The following is a 20,921-nucleotide window of genomic DNA, read 5'->3' as shown; positions in this document are numbered from 1 at the left end:
AGCTATATCTGGAGGATCAGATAACATATGGTTTATTACACTACCAAACCCCATAGAGCTATATCTGGAGGATCAGATAACATATGGTTTATTACACTACCAAACCCCATAGAGCTATATCTGGAGGATCAGATAACATATGGTTTATTACACTACCAAACCCCATAGAGATATATCTGGGACATCAGATGACACATTTGTTATAATTGGAATGTTCTAAAACCTGTAGAGAGAGACACACACACACACGCACGCACACACACACACACACACACACACACACACACACACACACACACACACACACACACACACACACACACACACACACAGGTGGGTTACATGTTGAGTTGAAGTGGCGAGGTTTAATAACAGGGGGAGTGTGTGTGTGTGTGTGTGTGTGTGTGTGTGTGTGTGTGTGTGTGTGTGTGTGTGTGTGTGTGTGTGTGTGTGTGTGTGTGTGTGTGTGTGTGTGTGTGTGTGTGTGTGTGTGCGTGTGTGTGTGTGTGTGTGTGTGTGTGTGTGTGTGTGTGTGTGTGTGTGTGTGTAGCTGGTTCTCTCCTGCTGTCCAATGTACTGCCTTGCAAGCAGCAGTCAGCCGGTGGAAAGAACGAGAGCCGAGTCGCGCTTAAGGAAGGAACGGCTGCGGATCTTTCCCGTTACAAACGGAGATAACACACACACACACACACACACACACACACAAGACACGGACGACACGGACACTGAGTGAAACAAACAAACGGACAGTTGAGGTTCTCCAAAAAAACGTATACTATAGTCCCAACATACAAAAAAACACACATTTCCACGTTGAAACCTAAACCGAACGAAAGCGATGGCTGACTCCGGAGCGAACAGCAACAGCGACGGAGAGGAAAAACCGCTGCGGGGATTCGCGCGTCAGGGCGCCCTCCGACAGAAGAACGTGCACGAAGTCAAGGACCACAAGTTCATCGCTCGCTTCTTCAAGCAGCCAACCTTCTGCAGCCACTGCACCGACTTCATCTGGTGAGCGAGAGAGAGAGAGAGAGAGAGAGGAGATGGAGGGGAGGGAGAGAAAGAGAGAGGTACCGCGGGGTGGCTTTGAATTGGAAGAGTTTGACCCCCTTTTGCTGAGGGCTTTAGGCTACTGTTGCAATATAATGATAATGTTGGAAAGAGGGATAGATAGAGGGAGAGGTATCGGAGTGTCTGAGCGGGGATAGGAGAGTAGAACAGAGCAGGCTTGGATACGCACTGGGCGCAGAAGTCAATTCCACAAAAGTCTGTGTGCCAGTTGGCTATAGGCTGTCCAGTATCTCACCCCTGCAGCAGGCTAGGCTATAGGCTGTCCAGTATCTCATCCCCTGCAGCAGGCTAGGCTAGGCTATAGGCTGTCCAGTATCTCACCCCTGCAGCAGGCTAGGCTATAGGCTGTCCAGTATCTCACCCCTGCAGCAGGCTAGGCTATAGGCTGTCCAGTATCTCATCCCTGCAGCAGGCTAGGCTATAGGCTGTCCAGTATCTCATCCCCTGCAGCAGGCTAGGCTAGGCTATAGACTGTCCAGTATCTCATCCCCTGCAGCAGGCTAGGCTATAGGCTGTCCAGTATCTCATCCCCTGCAGCAGGCTAGGCTAGGCTATAGACTGTCCAGTATCTCACCCCTGCAGCAGGCTAGGCTATAGGCTGTCCAGTATCTCACCCCTGTAGCAGGCTAGGCTAGGCTATAGGCTGTCCAGTATCTCACCCCTGCAGCAGGCTAGGCTATAGGCTGTCCAGTATCTCACCCCTGCCGCAGGCTAGGCTATAGGCTGTCCAGTATCTCACCCCTGCAGCAGGCTAGGCTATAGGCTGTCCAGTATCTCACCCCTGCAGCAGGCTAGGCTATAGGCTGTCCAGTATCTCACCCCTGCAGCAGGCTAGGCTAGGCTATAGGCTGTCCAGTATCTCACCCCTGCAGCAGGCTAGGCTATAGGCTGTCCAGTATCTCATCCCTGCAGCAGGCTAGGCTATAGGCTGTCCAGTATCTCATCCCCTGCAGCAGGCTAGGCTATAGGCTGTCCAGTATCTCATCCCCTGCAGCAGGCTAGGCTATAGGCTGTCTAGTATCTCACCCCTGCAGCAGGCTAGGCTATAGGCTGTCTAGTATCTCATCCCTGCAGCAGGCTAGGCTATAGGCTGTCCAGTATCTCACCCCTGCAGCAGGCTAGGCTATAGGCTGTCCAGTATCTCAGCCCTGCAGCAGGCTAGGCTATATGCTGTCCAGTATCTCACCCCTGCAGCAGGCTAGGCTATAGCCTGTCCAGTATCTCAGCCCTGCAGCAGGCTAGGCTATAGGCTGTCCAGTATCTCACCCCTGCAGCAGGCTAGGCTATAGCCTGTCCAGTATCTCACCCCTGCAGCAGGCTAGGCTATAGGCTGTCCAGTATCTCACCCCTGCAGCAGGCTAGGCTATAGCCTGTCCAGTATCTCACCCCTGCAGCAGGCTAGGCTATAGGCTGTCCAGTATCTCATCCCCTGCAGCAGGCTAGGCTATAGGCTGTCCAGTATCTCACCCCTGCAGCAGGCTAGGCTATAGGCTGTCCAGTATCTCACCCCTGCAGCAGGCTAGGCTATAGGCTGTCCAGTATCTCATCCCTGCAGCAGGCTAGGCTATAGGCTGTCCAGTATCTCATCCCTGCAGCAGGCTAGGCTATAGAATGTCCAGTATCTCATCCCCTGCAGCAGGCTAGGCTAGGCTATAGGCTGTCCAGTATCTCATCCCTGCAGCAGGCTAGGCTATAGGCTGTCCAGTATCTCATCCCCTGCAGCAGGCTAGGCTATAGGCTGTCCAGTATCTCATCCCTGCAGCAGGCTAGGCTATAGACTGTCCAGTATCTCATCCCCTGCAGCAGGCTAGGCTAGGCTATAGGCTGTCCAGTATCTCATCCCTGCAGCAGACTAGGCTATAGGCTGTCCAGTATCTCATCCCCTGCAGCAGGCTAGGCTATAGGCTGTCCAGTATCTCATCCCCTGCAGCAGGCTAGGCTATAGGCTGTCTAGTATCTCACCCCTGCAGCAGGCTAGGCTATAGGCTGTCTAGTATCTCATCCCTGCAGCAGGCTAGGCTATAGGCTGTCCAGTATCTCACCCCTGCAGCAGGCTAGGCTAGGCTATAGGCTGTCTAGTATCTCACCCCTGCAGCAGGCTAGGCTATAGGCTGTCCAGTATCTCATCCCTGCAGCAGGCTAGGCTATAGGCTGTCCAGTATCTCACCCCTGCAGCAGGCTAGGCTAGGCTATAGGCTGTCTAGTATCTCACCCCTGCAGCAGGCTAGGCTAGGCTATAGGCTGTCCAGTATCTCACCCCTGCAGCAGGCTAGGCTATAGGCTGTCCAGTATCTCATCCCTGCAGCAGGCTAGGCTATAGGCTGTCCAGTATGTCATCCCTGCAGCAGGCTAGGCTATAGGCTGTCCAGTATCTCACCCCTGCAGCAGGCTAGGCTATAGGCTGTCCAGTATCTCACCACTGCAGCAGGCTAGGCTATAGACTGTCCAGTATCTCATCCCCTGCAGCAGGCTAGGCTAGGCTATAGGCTGTCCAGGATCTCATCCCCTGCAGCAGGCTAGGCTATAGGCTGTCCAGTATCTCACCCCTGCAGCAGGCTAGGCTATAGGCTGTCCAGTATCTCACCCCTGCAGCAGGCTAGGCTATAGGCTGTCCAGTATCTCATCCCTGCAGCAGGCTAGGCTATAGGCTGTCCAGTATCTCATCCCTGCAGCAGGCTAGGCTATAGACTGTCCAGTATCTCACCCCTGCAGCAGGCTAGGCTATAGACTGTCCAGTATCTCACCCCCTGCAGCAGGCTAGGCTAGGCTAGGCTATAGGCTGTCCAGTATCTCATCCCTGCAGCAGGCTAGGCTATAGGCTGTCCAGTATCTCATCCCTGCAGCAGGCTAGGCTATAGACTGTCCAGTATCTCATCCCCTGCAGCAGGCTAGGCTAGGCTATAGGCTGTCCAGTATCTCATCCCTGCCGCAGGCTAGGCTATAGGCTGTCCAGTATCTCATCCCCTGCAGCAGGCTAGGCTATAGGCTGTCCAGTATCTCATCCCAGCAGCAGGCTAGGCTATAGACTGTCCAGTATCTCATCCCCTGCAGCAGGCTAGGCTAGGCTATAGGCTGTCCAGTATCTCATCCCTGCAGCAGGCTAGGCTATAGGCTGTCCAGTATCTCATCCCTGCAGCAGGCTAGGCTATAGGCTGTCCAGTATCTCACCCCCTGCAGCAGGCTAGGCTAGGCTATAGGCTGTCCAGTATCTCATCCCCTGCAGCAGGCTAGGCTAGGCTATAGGCTGTCCAGTATCTCATCCCCTGCAGCAGGCTAGGCTATAGGCTGTCTAGTATCTCACCCCTGCAGCAGGCTAGGCTATAGGCTGTCCAGTATCTCACCCCTGCAGCAGGCTAGGCTATAGGCTGTCCAGTATCTCATCCCCTGCAGCAGCAAGCTAGGCTATAGGCTGTCCAGTATCTCATCCCCTGTAGCAGTCTAGGCTAGGCTATAGGCTGTCCAGTATCTCACCCCTGCAGCAGGCTAGGCTATAGGCTGTCCAGTGTCTCATCCCTGCAGCAGGCTAGGCTATAGGTTGTTCAGTATCTCACCCCTGCAGCAGCAGGCTAGGCTAGGCTAGGCTAGGCTATAGGCTATCCAGTATCTCATCCCCTGCAGCAGGCTAGGCTAGGCTAGGCCATAGGCTATAGGCTGTCCAGTATCTCACCCCTGCAGCAGGCTAGGCTAGGCTAGGCTAGGCTAGGCTAGGCTATAGGCTGTCCAGTAGGTTGTTCCAGCATCTCACGCAACATGAGAATGACGGTAGGGGACGGACTCACAGGTGGAACATTTGCTGTTTTAATACAGACCCTATATTTGGAGAGGCAGGTAGCCTAGTGGTTAGAGGGGGGGGACGGCAGGTAGCCTAGTGGTTAGAGTGGAGGGGCGGCAGGGAGCCTAGTGGTTAGAGTGGATGGGAGGCAGGTAGGCTAGTGGTTAGAGTGGAGGGACGGCAGGTAGCCTAATGGTTAGAGTCGAGGGACTGCAGGTAGCCTAGTGGTTAGAGTGGAGGGGGGGGGCAGGTAGCCTAGTGGATAGAGTGGGGGGGCGGCAGGTAGCCAAGTGGTTAGAGTGGAGGGACAGCAGGTAGCCTAGTGGTTAGAGTGGGGGGACGGCAGGTAGCCTAGTGGTTAGAGTGGAGGGGGGGCAGGTAGCCTAGTGGTTAGAGTAGAGGGACGGCAGGTAGCCTAGTGGTTAGAGTGGAGGGGGGGCAGGTAGCCTAGTGGTTAGAGTGGAGGGACGGCAGGGTAGACTTGTGGTTAGAGTGGAGGGACAGCAGGTAGCATAGTCGTTAGAGTGGAGGGGTGGCAGGTAGCCTAGTGGTTAGAGTGGAGGGGGGGGGCAGGTAGCATACTGGTTAGAGTGGAGGGATGGCAGTGTAGACTTGTGGTTAGAGTGGAGGGACGGCAGGTAGCCTAGTGGTTAGAGTGGAGGGGTGGCAGGTAGCCTAGTGGTTAGAGTGGAGGGGGGGGGGGGGCAGGTAGCATAGTGGTTAGAGTGGAGGGATGGCAGTGTAGCCTAGTGGTTAGAGTGGAGGGACGGCAGGTAGTCTAGTGGTTAGAGTGGAGGGGCGGCAGGTAGCCTAGTGTTTAGAGTGGAGGGACAGCAGGTAGCCTGGTGGTTAGAGTGTAGGGGTTGCAGGGTAGCCTAGTGGTTAGAGTGGAGGGGGGCAGGTAGCCTAGTGGTTAGAGTGGAGGGGCGGCAGGGTAGCATAGTGGTTAGAGTGTAGGGGCGGCAGGGTAGCCTAGTGGTTAGAGTGGAGGGGCGGCAGGTAGCCTAGTGGTTAGAGTGGAGGGGGTCAGGTAGCCTAGTGGTTAGAGTAGTGGGGCGGCAGGTAGCCTAGTGGTTAGAGTGGAGGGACGGCAGGTAGCCTAGTGGTTAGAGTGGAGGGGTGGCAGGGTAGCCTAGTGGTTAGAGTGTAGGGGCGGCAGGGTAGCCTAGTGGTTAGAGTGGAGGGGCGGCAAGTAGCCTAGTGGTTAGAGTGGAGGGACGGCAGGTAGCCTAGTGGTTAGAGTGGAGGGGCGGCAGGTAGCCTAGTAGTTAGAGTGGAGGGACGGCAGGTAGCCTAGTGGTTAGAGTGGGGGGACGGCAGGTAGCCTAGTCGTTAGAGTGGAGGGGTGGCAGGTAGCCTAGTGGTTAGAGTGGAGGGGGGGGGGGGCAGGTAGCATACTGGTTAGAGTGGAGGGATGGCAGTGTAGACTTGTGGTTAGAGTGGAGGGACGGCAGGTAGCCTAGTGGTTAGAGTGGAGGGGTGGCAGGTAGCCTAGTGGTTAGAGTGGAGGGACGGCAGGTAGCCTAGTGGTTAGAGTGGAGGGATGGCAGTGTAGCCTAGTGGTTAGAGTGGAGGGACGGCAGGTAGCCTAGTGGTTAGAGTGGAGGGACGGCAGGTAGTCTAGTGGTTAGAGTGGAGGGGCGGCAGGTAGCCTAGTGTTTAGAGTGGAGGGACAGCAGGTAGCCTGGTGGTTAGAGTGTAGGGGTTGCAGGGTAGCCTATTGGTTAGAGTGGAGGGACGGCAGGTAGCCTAGTGGTTAGAGTGGAGGGGTGGCAGGTAGCCTAGTGGTTAGAGTGGAGGGGGGGGGGGGCAGGTAGCATAGTGGTTAGAGTGGAGGGATGGCAGTGTAGCCTAGTGGTTAGAGTGGAGGGACGGCAGGTAGCCTTTTGGTTAGAGTGGAGGGACGGCAGGTAGCCTAGTGGTTAGAGTGGTGGGGCGGCAGGTAGCCTAGTGGTTAGATTGGAGGGGCGGCAGGTAGCCTAGTGGTTAGAGTGGAGGGGGGGCAGGTAGCCTAGTGGTTAGAGTGGAGGGACGGCAGGTAGCCTAGTGGTTAGAATGGAGGGACGGCAGGTAGCCTAGTGGTTAGAGTTGAGGGACGGCAGGTAGCCTAGTGGTTAGAGTGGGGGGGCGGCAGGTAGCCTAGTGGTTAGAGTGGAGGGACGGCAGGTAGCCTAGTGGTTAGCGTGCAGGGGCGGCAGGTAGCCTAGTGGTTAGAGTGGAGGGACGGCAGGTAGCCTAGTGGTTAGAGTGGAGGGACGGCAGGTAGCCTAGTTGTTAGAGTGGAGGGACGGCAGGTAGCCTTGTGGTTAGAGTGGAGGGACGGCAGGTAGCCTAGTGGTTAGAGTGGAGGGGTGGCAGGTAGCCTAGTGGTTAGAGTGGAGGGGGGGGGGGCAGGTAGCATAGTGGTTAGAGTGGAGGGATGGCAGTGTAGACTTGTGGTTAGAGTGGAGGGACGGCAGGTAGCCTAGTGGTTAGAGTGGAGGGGTGGCAGGTAGCCTAGTGGTTAGAGTGGAGGGGGGGGGGGGCAGGTAGCATAGTGGTTAGAGTGGAGGGATGGCAGTGTAGCCTAGTGGTTAGAGTGGAGGGACGGCAGGTAGCCTTTTGGTTAGAGTGGAGGGACGGCAGGTAGCCTAGTGGTTAGAGTGGTGGGGCGGCAGGTAGCCTAGTGGTTAGAGTGGAGGGGTGGCAGGTAGCCTAGTGGTTAGAGTGGGGGGGGGGGGGGGGGGGCAGGTAGCATAGTGGTTAGAGTGGAGGGATGGCAGTATAGCCTAGTGGTTAGAGTGGAGGGATGGCAGGTAGCCTAGTGGTTAGAGTGGAGGGACGGCAGGTAGCCTAGTGGTTAGAGTGGAGGGGCGGCAGGTAGCCTAGTGTTTAGAGTGGAGGGACAGCAGGTAGCCTGGTGGTTAGAGTGTAGGGGTTGCAGGGTAGCCTAGTGGTTAGACTGGAGGGGGGCAGGTATCCTAGTGGTTAGAGTGGAGGGGCGGCAGGTAGCCTAGTGGTTAGAGTGGAGGGGCGGCAGGGTAGCCTAGTGGTTAGAGTGTAGGGGCGGCAGGGTAGCCTAGTGGTTAGAGTGGAGGGGCGGCATGTAGCCTAGTGGTTAGAGTGGAGGGACGGCAGGTAGCCTAGTGGTTAGAGTGGAGGGCGTCAGGTAGCCTAGTGGTTAGAGTAGAGGGGTGGCAGGTAGCCTAGTGGTTAGAGTGGAGGGACGGCAGGTAGCCTAGTGGTTAGAGAGGAGGGGAGGCAGGTAGCCTAGTGGTTAGAGTGGAGGGGCGGCAGGTAGCCTAGTGGTTAGAGTTGAGGGGCGGCAGTTAGCCTTGTGGTTAGAGTGGAGGGACGGCAGGTAGCCTAGTGGTTAGAGTGGGGGGACGGCAGGTAGCCTAGTGGTTAGAGTGGAGGGGGGGGGGCAGGTAGCCTAGTGGTTAGAGTGCAGGGGCGGCAGGTAGCCTAGTGGTTAGAGTGGAGGGGGGGGCAGGTAGCCTAGTGGTTAGAGTGGAGGGACGGCAGGTAGCCTAGTGGTTAGAGTGGAGGGACGCCAGGTAGCCTAGTGGTTAGAGTGGAGGGACGGCAGGTAGCCTAGTGGTTAGAGTGGAGGGGAGGCAGGTAGCCTAGTGTTTAGAGTGGAGGGACTGCAGGGTAGCCTAGTGGTTAGAGTGGTGGGACGGCAGGTAGCCTAGTGTTTAGAGTGGAGGGACGGCAGGGTAGCCTAGTGGTTAGAGTGGAGGGGCGGCAGGTAGTCTAGTGGTTAGAGTGGAGGGGAGGAAGGTAGCCTAGTGTTTAGAGTGGAGGGGAGGCAGGTAGACTAGTGGTTAGAGTGGAGGGACGGCAGGTAGCCTAGTGTTTAGAGTGGAGGGACGGCAGGTAGTCTAGTGGTTAGAGTGGAGGGGAGGCAGGTAGCCTAGTGGTTAGAGTGGAGGGGAGGCAGGTAGCCTAGTGGTTAGAGTGGAGGGGCTGCAGGTAGCCTAGTGGTTAGAGTGGAGGGACGGCAGGTAGCCTAGTTGTTAGAGTGGAGGGGCTGCAGGTAGCCTAGTGGTTAGAGTGGAGGGACGGCAGGTAGCCTAGTGGTTAGAGTGGAGGGGCGGCGGGTAGCCTAGTGGTTAGAGTGGAGGGACGGCAGGTAGCCTAGTGGTTAGAGTGGAGGGGCTGCAGGTAGTCTAGTGGTTAGAGTGGAGGGACGGCAGGTAGCCTAGTGGTTACAGTGGAGGGACGGCAGGTAGCCTAGTGTTTAGAGTGGAGGGATGGCAGGGTAGCCTAGTGGTTAGAGTGGAGGGATGGCAGGGTAGCCTAGTGGTTAGAGTGGAGGGGCGGCAGGTAGCCTAGTGGTTAGAGTGGAGGGACGGCAGGTAGCCTAGTGTTTAGAGTGGAGGGACGGCAGGTAGCCTAGTGGTTAGAGTGGAGGGACGGCAGGTAGCGTAGTGGTTAGAGTAGAGGGGCGGCAGGGTAGCCTAGTGGTTAGAGTGGAGCGGTGGCAGGTAGCCTAGTGGTTAGAGTGGAGGGACGGCAGGTAGCCTAGTGGTTAGAGTGGAGGGGGGGGGGCAGGTAGCCTAGTGGTTAGAGTGGAGGGATGGCAGGTAGCCTAGTGGTTAGAGTGGAGGGAAGGCAGGGTAGACTAGTGGTTAGAGTGGAGGGGCGGCAGGTAGCCTCGTGGTTAGGATGGAGGGACGGCAGGTAGTCTTGTGGTTAGAGTGGAGGGGCGGCAGGTAGCCTAGTGGTTAGAGTGGAGGGACGGCAGGTAGTCTTGTGGTTAGAGTGGAGGGGCGGCAGGTAGCCTAGTGGTTAGAGTGGAGGGGCGGCAGGTAGCCTAGTGGTTAGAGTGGAGGGACGACAGGTAGCCTAGTGGTTAGAGTGGAGGGGGGGGGGCAGGTAGCCTAGTGGTTAGAGTTGAGGGGCGGCAGGTAGCCTATGTGGTTAGAGTGTGAGGGGGGGCAGGTAGCCTAGTGGTTAAAGTGGAGGGACGGCAGGTAGCCTAGTGGTTAGAGTGGGGGGGGCGGCAGGTAGCCTAGTGGTTAGAGTGGAGGTATGGCAGGTAGCCTAGTGGTTAGAGTGCAGGGGCGGCAGGTAGCCTAGTGGTTAGAGTGGAGGGGGGGCAGGTAGCCTAGTGGTTAGAGTGGAGGGACGGCAGGTAGCCTAGTGGTTAGAGTGGAGGGACGCCAGGTAGCCTAGTGGTTAGAGTGGAGGGACGGCAGGTAGCCTAGTGGTTAGAGTGGAGGGGAGGCAGGTAGCCTAGTGTTTAGAGTGGAGGGACTGCAGGGTAGCCTAGTGGTTAGAGTGGTGGGACGGCAGGTAGCCTAGTGTTTAGAGTGGAGGGACGGCAGGGTAGCCTAGTGGTTAGAGTGGAGGGGCGGCAGGTAGTCTAGTGGTTAGAGTGGAGGGGAGGAAGGTAGCCTAGTGGTTAGAGTGGAGGGGAGGCAGGTAGACTAGTGGTTAGAGTGGAGGGACGGCAGGTAGCCTAGTGTTTAGAGTGGAGGGACGGCAGGTAGTCTAGTGGTTAGAGTGGAGGGGAGGCAGGTAGCCTAGTGGTTAGAGTGGAGGGGAGGCAGGTAGCCTAGTGGTTAGAGTGGAGGGGCTGCAGGTAGCCTAGTGGTTAGAGTGGAGGGGCGGCAGGTAGCCTAGTTGTTAGAGTGGAGGGGCTGCAGGTAGCCTAGTGGTTAGAGTGGAGGGACGGCAGGTAGCCTAGTGGTTAGAGTGGAGGGGCGGCGGGTAGCCTAGTGGTTAGAGTGGAGGGACGGCAGGTAGCCTAGTGGTTAGAGTGGAGGGGCTGCAGGTAGTCTAGTGGTTAGAGTGGAGGGACGGCAGGTAGCCTAGTGGTTACAGTGGAGGGACGGCAGGTAGCCTAGTGTTTAGAGTGGAGGGATGGCAGGGTAGCCTAGTGGTTAGAGTGGAGGGATGGCAGGGTAGCCTAGTGGTTAGAGTGGAGGGGCGGCAGGTAGCCTAGTGGTTAGAGTGGAGGGACGGCAGGTAGCCTAGTGTTTAGAGTGGAGGGACGGCAGGTAGCCTAGTGGTTAGAGTGGAGGGACGGCAGGTAGCGTAGTGGTTAGAGTGGAGGGGCGGCAGGGTAGCCTAGTGGTTAGAGTGGAGCGGTGGCAGGTAGCCTAGTGGTTAGAGTGGAGGGACGGCAGGTAGCCTAGTGGTTAGAGTGGAGGGGGGGGGGGCAGGTAGCCTAGTGGTTAGAGTGGAGGGATGGCAGGTAGCCTAGTGGTTAGAGTGGAGGGAAGGCAGGGTAGACTAGTGGTTAGAGTGGAGGGGCGGCAGGTAGCCTCGTGGTTAGGATGGAGGGACGGCAGGTAGTCTTGTGGTTAGAGTGGAGGGGCGGCAGGTAGCCTAGTGGTTAGAGTGGAGGGACGGCAGGTAGTCTTGTGGTTAGAGTGGAGGGGCGGCAGGTAGCCTAGTGGTTAGAGTGGAGGGGCGGCAGGTAGCCTAGTGGTTAGAGTGGAGGGACGACAGGTAGCCTAGTGGTTAGAGTGGAGGGGGGGGGCAGGTAGCCTAGTGGTTAGAGTGGAGGGATGGCAGGTAGCCTAGTGGTTAGAGTGGAGGGAAGGCAGGGTAGACTAGTGGTTAGAGTGGAGGGGCGGCAGGTAGCCTCGTGGTTAGAATGGAGGGACGGCAGGTAGTCTTGTGGTTAGAGTGGAGGGGCGGCAGGTAGCCTAGTGGTTAGGGTGGAGGGACGGCAGGTAGTCTTGTGGTTAGAGTGGAGGGGCGGCAGGTAGCCTAGTGGTTAGAGTGGAGGGGGGCGGCAGGTAGCCTAGTGGTTAGAGTGGAGGGACGGCAGGTAGCCTAGTGGTTAGAGTGGAGGGGCTGCAGGTAGTCTAGTGGTTAGAGTGGAGGGACGGCAGGTAGCCTAGTGGTTACAGTGGAGGGACGGCAGGTAGCCTAGTGTTTAGAGTGGAGGGACGGCAGGGTAGCCTAGTGGTTAGAGTGGAGGGATGGCAGGGTAGCCTAGTGGTTAGAGTGGAGGGGCGGCAGGTAGCCTAGTGGTTAGAGTGGAGGGACGGCAGGTAGCCTAGTGTTTAGAGTGGAGGGACGGCAGGTAGCCTAGTGGTTAGAGTGGAGGGACGGCAGGTAGCGTAGTGGTTAGAGTGGAGGGGCGGCAGGGTAGCCTAGTGGTTAGAGTGGAGCGGTGGCAGGTAGCCTAGTGGTTAGAGTGGAGGGACGGCAGGTAGCCTAGTGGTTAGAGTGGAGGGGGGGGGGGGCAGGTAGCCTAGTGGTTAGAGTGGAGGGATGGCAGGTAGCCTAGTGGTTAGAGTGGAGGGAAGGCAGGGTAGACTAGTGGTTAGAGTGGAGGGGCGGCAGGTAGCCTCGTGGTTAGGATGGAGGGACGGCAGGTAGTCTTGTGGTTAGAGTGGAGGGGCGGCAGGTAGCCTAGTGGTTAGAGTGGAGGGACGGCAGGTAGTCTTGTGGTTAGAGTGGAGGGGCGGCAGGTAGCCTAGTGGTTAGAGTGGAGGGGCGGCAGGTAGCCTAGTGGTTAGAGTGGAGGGTAGGCAGGTAGTCTTGTGGTTAGAGTGGAGGGGCGGCAGGTAGCCTAGTGGTTAGAGTGGAGGGGCGGCAGGTAGCCTAGTGGTTAGAGTGGAGGGACGACAGGTAGCCTAGTGGTTAGAGTGGAGGGGGGGGGGCAGGTAGCCTAGTGGTTAGAGTGGAGGGATGGCAGGTAGCCTAGTGGTTAGAGTGGAGGGAAGGCAGGGTAGACTAGTGGTTAGAGTGGAGGGGCGGCAGGTAGCCTCGTGGTTAGAATGGAGGGACGGCAGGTAGTCTTGTGGTTAGAGTGGAGGGGCGGCAGGTAGCCTAGTGGTTAGTGTGGAGGGACGGCAGGTAGTCTTGTGGTTAGAGTGGAGGGGCGGCAGGTAGCCTAGTGGTTAGAGTGGAGGGGGGCGGCAGGTAGCCTAGTGGTTAGAGTTGAGGGGCGGCTAGGTAGCCTACTGGTTAGAGTGGAGGGGCGGCAGGGTAGCCTAGTGGTTAGAGTGGAGGGGTGGCAGGTATCCTAGTGGTTAGAGTGGAGGGGCGGCAGGTAGACGAGTGGTTAGAGTGGAGGGACGGCAGGTAGCCTAGTGGTTAGAGCGGAGGGACGGCAGGTAGTCTAGTGGTTAGAGTGGAGGGGCGGCAGGTAGCCTAGTGGTTAGAGTGGAGGGACGGCAGGTAGGCTAGTGGTTAGAGTGGAGGGGCGGCAGGTAGCCTGGTGGTTAGAGTGGAGGGGAGGCAGGTAGCCTAGTGGTTAGAGGGGGGGGACGGCAGGTAGCCTAGTGGTTAGAGTGGAGGGACGGCTGGTAGCCTAGTGGTTAGAGTGGAGGGACGGCAGGTAGACTAGTGGTTAGAGTGGAGGGGAGGCAGGTAGCCTACTGTTTAGAGTGGAGGGACGGCAGGGTAGCCTAGTGGTTAGAGTGGTGGGACTGCAGGTAGCCTAGTGTTTAGAGTGGAGGGATGCGGCAGGGTAGCCTAGTGGTTAGAGTGGAGGGGCGGCAGGGTAGTCTAGTGGTTAGAGTGGAGGGGCGGCAGGTAGCCTCGTGGTTAGAGTGGAGGGACGGCAGGTAGCCTTGTGGTTAGAGTGGAGGGGCGGCAGGTAGCCTAGTGGTTAGGGTGGAGGGACGGCAGGTAGCCTTGTGGTTAGAGTGGAGGGGCGGCAGGTAGCCTAGTGTTTAGAGTGGAGGGACTGCAGGGTAGCCTAGTGGTTAGAGTGGTGGGACGGCAGGTAGCCTAGTGTTTAGAGTGGAGGGACGGCAGGGTAGCCTAGTGGTTAGAGTGGAGGGGCGGCAGGTAGTCTAGTGGTTAGAGTGGAGGGGAGGAAGGTAGCCTAGTGGTTAGAGTGGAGGGGAGGCAGGTAGCCTAGTGGTTAGAGTGGAGGGACGGCAGGTAGCCTAGTGTTTAGAGTGGAGGGACGGCAGGTAGTCTAGTGGTTAGAGTGGAGGGGAGGCAGGGAGCCTAGTGGTTAGAGTGGAGGGGCTGCAGGTAGCCTAGTGGTTAGAGTGGAGGGACGGCAGGTAGCCTAGTTGTTAGAGTGGAGGGGCTGCAGGTAGCCTAGTGGTTAGAGTGGAGGGACGGCAGGTAGCCTAGTGGTTAGAGTGGAGGGGCGGCGGGTAGCCTAGTGGTTAGAGTGGAGGGACGGCGGGTAGCCTAGTGGTTAGAGTGGAGGGGCTGCAGGTAGTCTAGTGGTTAGAGTGGAGGGACGGCAGGTAGCCTAGTGGTTACAGTGGAGGGACGGCAGGTAGCCTAGTGTTTAGAGTGGAGGGATGGCAGGGTAGCCTAGTGGTTAGAGTGGAGGGATGGCAGGGTAGCCTAGTGGTTAGAGTGGATGGGCGGCAGGTAGCCTATTGGTTAGAGTGGAGGGACGGCAGGTAGCCTAGTGTTTAGAGTGGAGTTACGGCAGGTAGCCTAGTGGTTAGAGTGGAGGGACGGCAGGTAGCCTAGTGGTTAGAGTGGAGGGACGGCAGGTAGCCTAGTTGTTAGAGTGGAGGGGCTGCAGGTAGCCTAGTGGTTAGAGTGGAGGGACGGCAGGTAGCCTAGTGGTTAGAGTGGAGGGGCGGCGGGTAGCCTAGTGGTTAGAGTGGAGGGACGGCGGGTAGCCTAGTGGTTAGAGTGGAGGGGCTGCAGGTAGTCTAGTGGTTAGAGTGGAGGGACGGCAGGTAGCCTAGTGGTTACAGTGGAGGGACGGCAGGTAGCCTAGTGTTTAGAGTGGAGGGACGGCAGGGTAGCCTAGTGGTTAGAGTGGAGGGATGGCAGGGTAGCCTAGTGGTTAGAGTGGAGGGGCGGCAGGTAGCCTAGTGGTTAGAGTGGAGGGACGGCAGGTAGCCTAGTGTTTAGAGTGGAGTGACGGCAGGTAGCCTAGTGGTTAGAGTGGAGGGACGGCAGGTAGCGTAGTGGTTAGAGTGGAGGGGCGGCAGGGTAGCCTAGTGGTTAGAGTGGAGCGGTGGCAGGTAGCCTAGTGGTTAGAGTGGAGGGACGGCAGGTAGCCTAGTGGTTAGAGTGGAGGGGGGGGGGGCAGGTAGCCTAGTGGTTAGAGTGGAGGGATGGCAGGTAGCCTAGTGGTTAGAGTGGAGGGAAGGCAGGGTAGACTAGTGGTTAGAGTGGAGGGGCGGCAGGTAGCCTCGTGGTTAGGATGGAGGGACGGCAGGTAGTCTTGTGGTTAGAGTGGAGGGGCGGCAGGTAGCCTAGTGGTTAGAGTGGAGGGACGGCAGGTAGTCTTGTGGTTAGAGTGGAGGGGCGGCAGGTAGCCTAGTGGTTAGAGTGGAGGGGCGGCAGGTAGCCTAGTGGTTAGAGTGGAGGGTACGGCAGGTAGTCTTGTGGTTAGAGTGGAGGGGCGGCAGGTAGCCTAGTGGTTAGAGTGGAGGGGCGGCAGGTAGCCTAGTGGTTAGAGTGGAGGGACGACAGGTAGCCTAGTGGTTAGAGTGGAGGGGGGGGGGCAGGTAGCCTAGTGGTTAGAGTGGAGGGATGGCAGGTAGCCTAGTGGTTAGAGTGGAGGGAAGGCAGGGTAGACTAGTGGTTAGAGTGGAGGGGCGGCAGGTAGCCTCGTGGTTAGAATGGAGGGACGGCAGGTAGTCTTGTGGTTAGAGTGGAGGGGCGGCAGGTAGCCTAGTGGTTAGTGTGGAGGGACGGCAGGTAGTCTTGTGGTTAGAGTGGAGGGGCGGCAGGTAGCCTAGTGGTTAGAGTGGAGGGGGGCGGCAGGTAGCCTAGTGGTTAGAGTTGAGGGGCGGCTAGGTAGCCTACTGGTTAGAGTGGAGGGGCGGCAGGGTAGCCTAGTGGTTAGAGTGGAGGGGTGGCAGGTATCCTAGTGGTTAGAGTGGAGGGGCGGCAGGTAGACTAGTGGTTAGAGCGGAGGGACGGCAGGTAGTCTAGTGGTTAGAGTGGAGGGGCGGCAGGTAGCCTAGTGGTTAGAGTGGAGGGACGGCAGGTAGGCTAGTGGTTAGAGTGGAGGGGCGGCAGGTAGCCTGGTGGTTAGAGTGGAGGGGAGGCAGGTAGCCTAGTGGTTAGAGGGGGGGGACGGCAGGTAGCCTAGTGGTTAGAGTGGAGGGACGGCTGGTAGCCTAGTGGTTAGAGTGGAGGGACGGCAGGTAGACTAGTGGTTAGAGTGGAGGGGAGGCAGGTAGCCTACTGTTTAGAGTGGAGGGACGGCAGGGTAGCCTAGTGGTTAGAGTGGTGGGACGGCAGGTAGCCTAGTGTTTAGAGTGGAGGGATGCGGCAGGGTAGCCTAGTGGTTAGAGTGGAGGGGCGGAAGGTAGTCTAGTGGTTAGAGTGGAGGGGGGGCAGGTAGCCTAGTGGTTAGAGTGGAGGGACGGCAGGTAGCCTAGTGGTTAGAGTGGAGGGACGGCAGGTAGCCTAGTGGTTAGAGTGGAGGGACGGCAGGTAGCCTAGTGGTTAGAGTGGAGGGGAGGCAGGTAGCCTAGTGTTTAGAGTGGAGGGACTGCAGGGTAGCCTAGTGGTTAGAGTGGTGGGACGGCAGGTAGCCTAGTGTTTAGAGTGGAGGGACGGCAGGGTAGCCTAGTGGTTAGAGTGGAGGGGCGGCAGGTAGTCTAGTGGTTAGAGTGGAGGGGAGGAAGGTAGCCTAGTGGTTAGAGTGGAGGGGAGGCAGGTAGCCTAGTGGTTAGAGTGGAGGGACGGCAGGTAGCCTAGTGTTTAGAGTGGAGGGACGGCAGGTAGTCTAGTGGTTAGAGTGGAGGGGAGGCAGGGAGCCTAGTGGTTAGAGTGGAGGGGCTGCAGGTAGCCTAGTGGTTAGAGTGGAGGGACGGCAGGTAGCCTAGTTGTTAGAGTGGAGGGGCTGCAGGTAGCCTAGTGGTTAGAGTGGAGGGACGGCAGGTAGCCTAGTGGTTAGAGTGGAGGGGCGGCGGGTAGCCTAGTGGTTAGAGTGGAGGGACGGCGGGTAGCCTAGTGGTTAGAGTGGAGGGGCTGCAGGTAGTCTAGTGGTTAGAGTGGAGGGACGGCAGGTAGCCTAGTGGTTACAGTGGAGGGACGGCAGGTAGCCTAGTGGTTAGAGTGGAGGGGATGGCAGGGTAGCCTAGTGGTTAGAGTGGATGGGCGGCAGGTAGCCTATTGGTTAGAGTGGAGGGACGGCAGGTAGCCTAGTGTTTAGAGTGGAGTTACGGCAGGTAGCCTAGTGGTTAGAGTGGAGGGACGGCAGGTAGCCTAGTGGTTAGAGTGGAGGGACGGCAGGTAGCCTAGTTGTTAGAGTGGAGGGGCTGCAGGTAGCCTAGTGGTTAGAGTGGAGGGACGGCAGGTAGCCTAGTGGTTAGAGTGGAGGGGCGGCGGGTAGCCTAGTGGTTAGAGTGGAGGGACGGCGGGTAGCCTAGTGGTTAGAGTGGAGGGGCTGCAGGTAGTCTAGTGGTTAGAGTGGAGGGACGGCAGGTAGCCTAGTGGTTACAGTGGAGGGACGGCAGGTAGCCTAGTGTTTAGAGTGGAGGGATGGCAGGGTAGCCTAGTGGTTAGAGTGGAGGGATGGCAGGGTAGCCTAGTGGTTAGAGTGGATGGGCGGCAGGTAGCCTATTGGTTAGAGTGGAGGGACGGCAGGTAGCCTAGTGTTTAGAGTGGAGTTACGGCAGGTAGCCTAGTGGTTAGAGTGGAGGGACGGCAGGTAGCCTAGTGGTTAGAGTGGAGGGGCGGCAGGGTAGCCTAGTGGTTAGAGTGGAGCGGTGGCAGGTAGCCTAGTGGTTAGAGTGGAGGGACGGCAGGTAGCCTAGTGGTTAGAGTGGAGGGGGGGGGGGGGCAGGTAGCCTAGTGGTTAGAGTGGAGGGATGGCAGGTAGCCTAGTGGTTAGAGTGGAGGGAAGGCAGGGTAGACTAGTGGTTAGAGTGGAGGGGCGGCAGGTAGCCTCGTGGTTAGGATGGAGGGACGGCAGGTAGTCTTGTGGTTAGAGTGGAGGGGCGGCAGGTAGCCTAGTGGTTAGAGTGGAGGGACGGCAGGTAGTCTTGTGGTTAGAGTGGAGGGGCGGCAGGTAGCCTAGTGGTTAGAGTGGAGGGGCGGCAGGTAGCCTAGTGGTTAGAGTGGAGGGACGGCAGGTAGTCTTGTGGTTAGAGTGGAGGGGCGGCAGGTAGCCTAGTGGTTAGAGTGGAGGGGCGGCAGGTAGCCTAGTGGTTAGAGTGGAGGGACGACAGGTAGCCTAGTGGTTAGAGTGGAGGGGGGGGGGCAGGTAGCCTAGTGGTTAGAGTGGAGGGATGGCAGGTAGCCTAGTGGTTAGAGTGGAGGGAAGGCAGGGTAGACTAGTGGTTAGAGTGGAGGGGCGGCAGGTAGCCTCGTGGTTAGAATGGAGGGACGGCAGGTAGTCTTGTGGTTAGAGTGGAGGGGCGGCAGGTAGCCTAGTGGTTAGTGTGGAGGGACGGCAGGTAGTCTTGTGGTTAGAGTGGAGGGGCGGCAGGTAGCCTAGTGGTTAGAGTGGAGGGGGGCGGCAGGTAGCCTAGTGGTTAGAGTTGAGGGGCGGCTAGGTAGCCTACTGGTTAGAGTGGAGGGGCGGCAGGGTAGCCTAGTGGTTAGAGTGGAGGGGTGGCAGGTATCCTAGTGGTTAGAGTGGAGGGGCGGCAGGTAGACTAGTGGTTAGAGTGGAGGGACGGCAGGTAGCCTAGTGGTTAGAGCGGAGGGACGGCAGGTAGTCTAGTGGTTAGAGTGGAGGGGCGGCAGGTAGCCTAGTGGTTAGAGTGGAGGGACGGCAGGTAGGCTAGTGGTTAGAGTGGAGGGGCGGCAGGTAGCCTGGTGGTTAGAGTGGAGGGGAGGCAGGTAGCCTAGTGGTTAGAGGGGGGGGACGGCAGGTAGCCTAGTGGTTAGAGTGGAGGGACGGCTGGTAGCCTAGTGGTTAGAGTGGAGGGACGGCAGGTAGACTAGTGGTTAGAGTGGAGGGGAGGCAGGTAGCCTACTGTTTAGAGTGGAGGGACGGCAGGGTAGCCTAGTGGTTAGAGTGGTGGGACGGCAGGTAGCCTAGTGTTTAGAGTGGAGGGATGCGGCAGGGTAGCCTAGTGGTTAGAGTGGAGGGGCGGAAGGTAGTCTAGTGGTTAGAGTGGAGGGGGGGCAGGTAGCCTAGTGGTTAGAGTGGAGGGACGGCAGGTAGCCTAGTGGTTAGAGTGGAGGGACGGCAGGTAGCCTAGTGGTTAGAGTGGAGGGACGGCAGGTAGCCTAGTGGTTAGAGTGGAGGGGAGGCAGGTAGCCTAGTGTTTAGAGTGGAGGGACTGCAGGGTAGCCTAGTGGTTAGAGTGGTGGGACGGCAGGTAGCCTAGTGTTTAGAGTGGAGGGACGGCAGGGTAGCCTAGTGGTTAGAGTGGAGGGGCGGCAGGTAGTCTAGTGGTTAGAGTGGAGGGGAGGAAGGTAGCCTAGTGGTTAGAGTGGAGGGGAGGCAGGTAGCCTAGTGGTTAGAGTGGAGGGACGGCAGGTAGCCTAGTGTTTAGAGTGGAGGGACGGCAGGTAGTCTAGTGGTTAGAGTGGAGGGGAGGCAGGGAGCCTAGTGGTTAGAGTGGAGGGGCTGCAGGTAGCCTAGTGGTTAGAGTGGAGGGACGGCAGGTAGCCTAGTTGTTAGAGTGGAGGGGCTGCAGGTAGCCTAGTGGTTAGAGTGGAGGGACGGCAGGTAGCCTAGTGGTTAGAGTGGAGGGGCGGCGGGTAGCCTAGTGGTTAGAGTGGAGGGACGGCGGGTAGCCTAGTGGTTAGAGTGGAGGGGCTGCAGGTAGTCTAGTGGTTAGAGTGGAGGGACGGCAGGTAGCCTAGTGGTTACAGTGGAGGGACGGCAGGTAGCCTAGTGGTTAGAGTGGAGGGATGGCAGGGTAGCCTAGTGGTTAGAGTGGATGGGCGGCAGGTAGCCTATTGGTTAGAGTGGAGGGACGGCAGGTAGCCTAGTGTTTAGAGTGGAGTTACGGCAGGTAGCCTAGTGGTTAGAGTGGAGGGACGGCAGGTAGCCTAGTGGTTAGAGTGGAGGGACGGCAGGTAGCCTAGTTGTTAGAGTGGAGGGGCTGCAGGTAGCCTAGTGGTTAGAGTGGAGGGACGGCAGGTAGCCTAGTGGTTAGAGTGGAGGGGCGGCGGGTAGCCTAGTGGTTAGAGTGGAGGGACGGCGGGTAGCCTAGTGGTTAGAGTGGAGGGGCTGCAGGTAGTCTAGTGGTTAGAGTGGAGGGACGGCAGGTAGCCTAGTGGTTACAGTGGAGGGACGGCAGGTAGCCTAGTGTTTAGAGTGGAGGGATGGCAGGGTAGCCTAGTGGTTAGAGTGGAGGGATGGCAGGGTAGCCTAGTGGTTAGAGTGGATGGGCGGCAGGTAGCCTATTGGTTAGAGTGGAGGGACGGCAGGTAGCCTAGTGTTTAGAGTGGAGTTACGGCAGGTAGCCTAGTGGTTAGAGTGGAGGGACGGCAGGTAGCCTAGTGGTTAGAGTGGAGGGGCGGCAGGGTAGCCTAGTGGTTAGAGTGGAGCGGTGGCAGGTAGCCTAGTGGTTAGAGTGGAGGGATGGCAGGTAGCCTAGTGGTTAGAGTGGAGGGGGGGGGGGGCAGGTAGCCTAGTGGTTAGAGTGGAGGGATGGCAGGTAGCCTAGTTGTTAGGATGGAGGGACGGCAGGTAGCCTCGTGGTTAGGATGGAGGGACGGCAGGTAGTCTTGTGGTTAGAGTGGAGGGGCGGCAGGTAGCCTAGTGGTTAGAGTGGAGGGACGGCAGGTAGTCTTGTGGTTAGAGTGGAGGGGCGGCAGGTAGCCTAGTGGTTAGAGTGGAGGGGCGGCAAGTAGCCTAGTGGTTAGAGTGGAGGGACGGCAGGTAGCCTAGTGGTTAGAGTGGAGGGGGGGGGGCAGGTAGCCTAGTGGTTAGAGTGGAGGGATGGCAGGTAGCCTAGTGGTTAGAGTGGAGGGAAGGCAGGGTAGACTAGTGGTTAGAGTGGAGGGGCGGCAGGTAGCCTCGTGGTTAGAATGGAGGGACGGCAGGTAGTCTTGTGGTTAGAGTGGAGGGGCGGCAGGTAGCCTAGTGGTTAGCGTGGAGGGACGGCAGGTAGTCTTGTGGTTAGAGTGGAGGGGCGGCAGGTAGCCTAGTGGTTAGAGTGGAGGGGGGCGGCAGGTAGCCTAGTGGTTAGAGTTGAGGGGCGGCTAGGTAGCCTACTGGTTAGAGTGGAGGGGCGGCAGGGTAGCCTAGTGGTTAGAGTGGAGGGGTGGCAGGTAG

The 20,921-nt window shown here is 58.1% G+C and overlaps 1 protein-coding gene across 1 annotated transcript in view; it reads left to right on the top strand.

The window, feature by feature from the left end:
- The first annotated feature begins 586 nt into the window (after positions 1-586).
- Positions 587-20,921, top strand: part of LOC106563911 (protein kinase C beta type) — a 180,215-nt gene continuing 159,880 nt past the window's right edge. Inside the window, 1 exon segment of the mRNA XM_082976102.1 lies at positions 587-1,011. Coding sequence (XP_082832228.1) covers positions 839-1,011 — 173 coding nt within the window. The 5' untranslated portion in view covers positions 587-838.

The sequence above is a fragment of the Salmo salar genome, chromosome 06 (assembly GCF_965601325.2).
Source record: "Salmo salar chromosome 06, fSalSal1, whole genome shotgun sequence".
Taxonomy (NCBI): Eukaryota; Metazoa; Chordata; class Actinopteri; order Salmoniformes; family Salmonidae; genus Salmo; species Salmo salar.
This window is presented reverse-complemented; position numbering and strand designations above follow the sequence as displayed.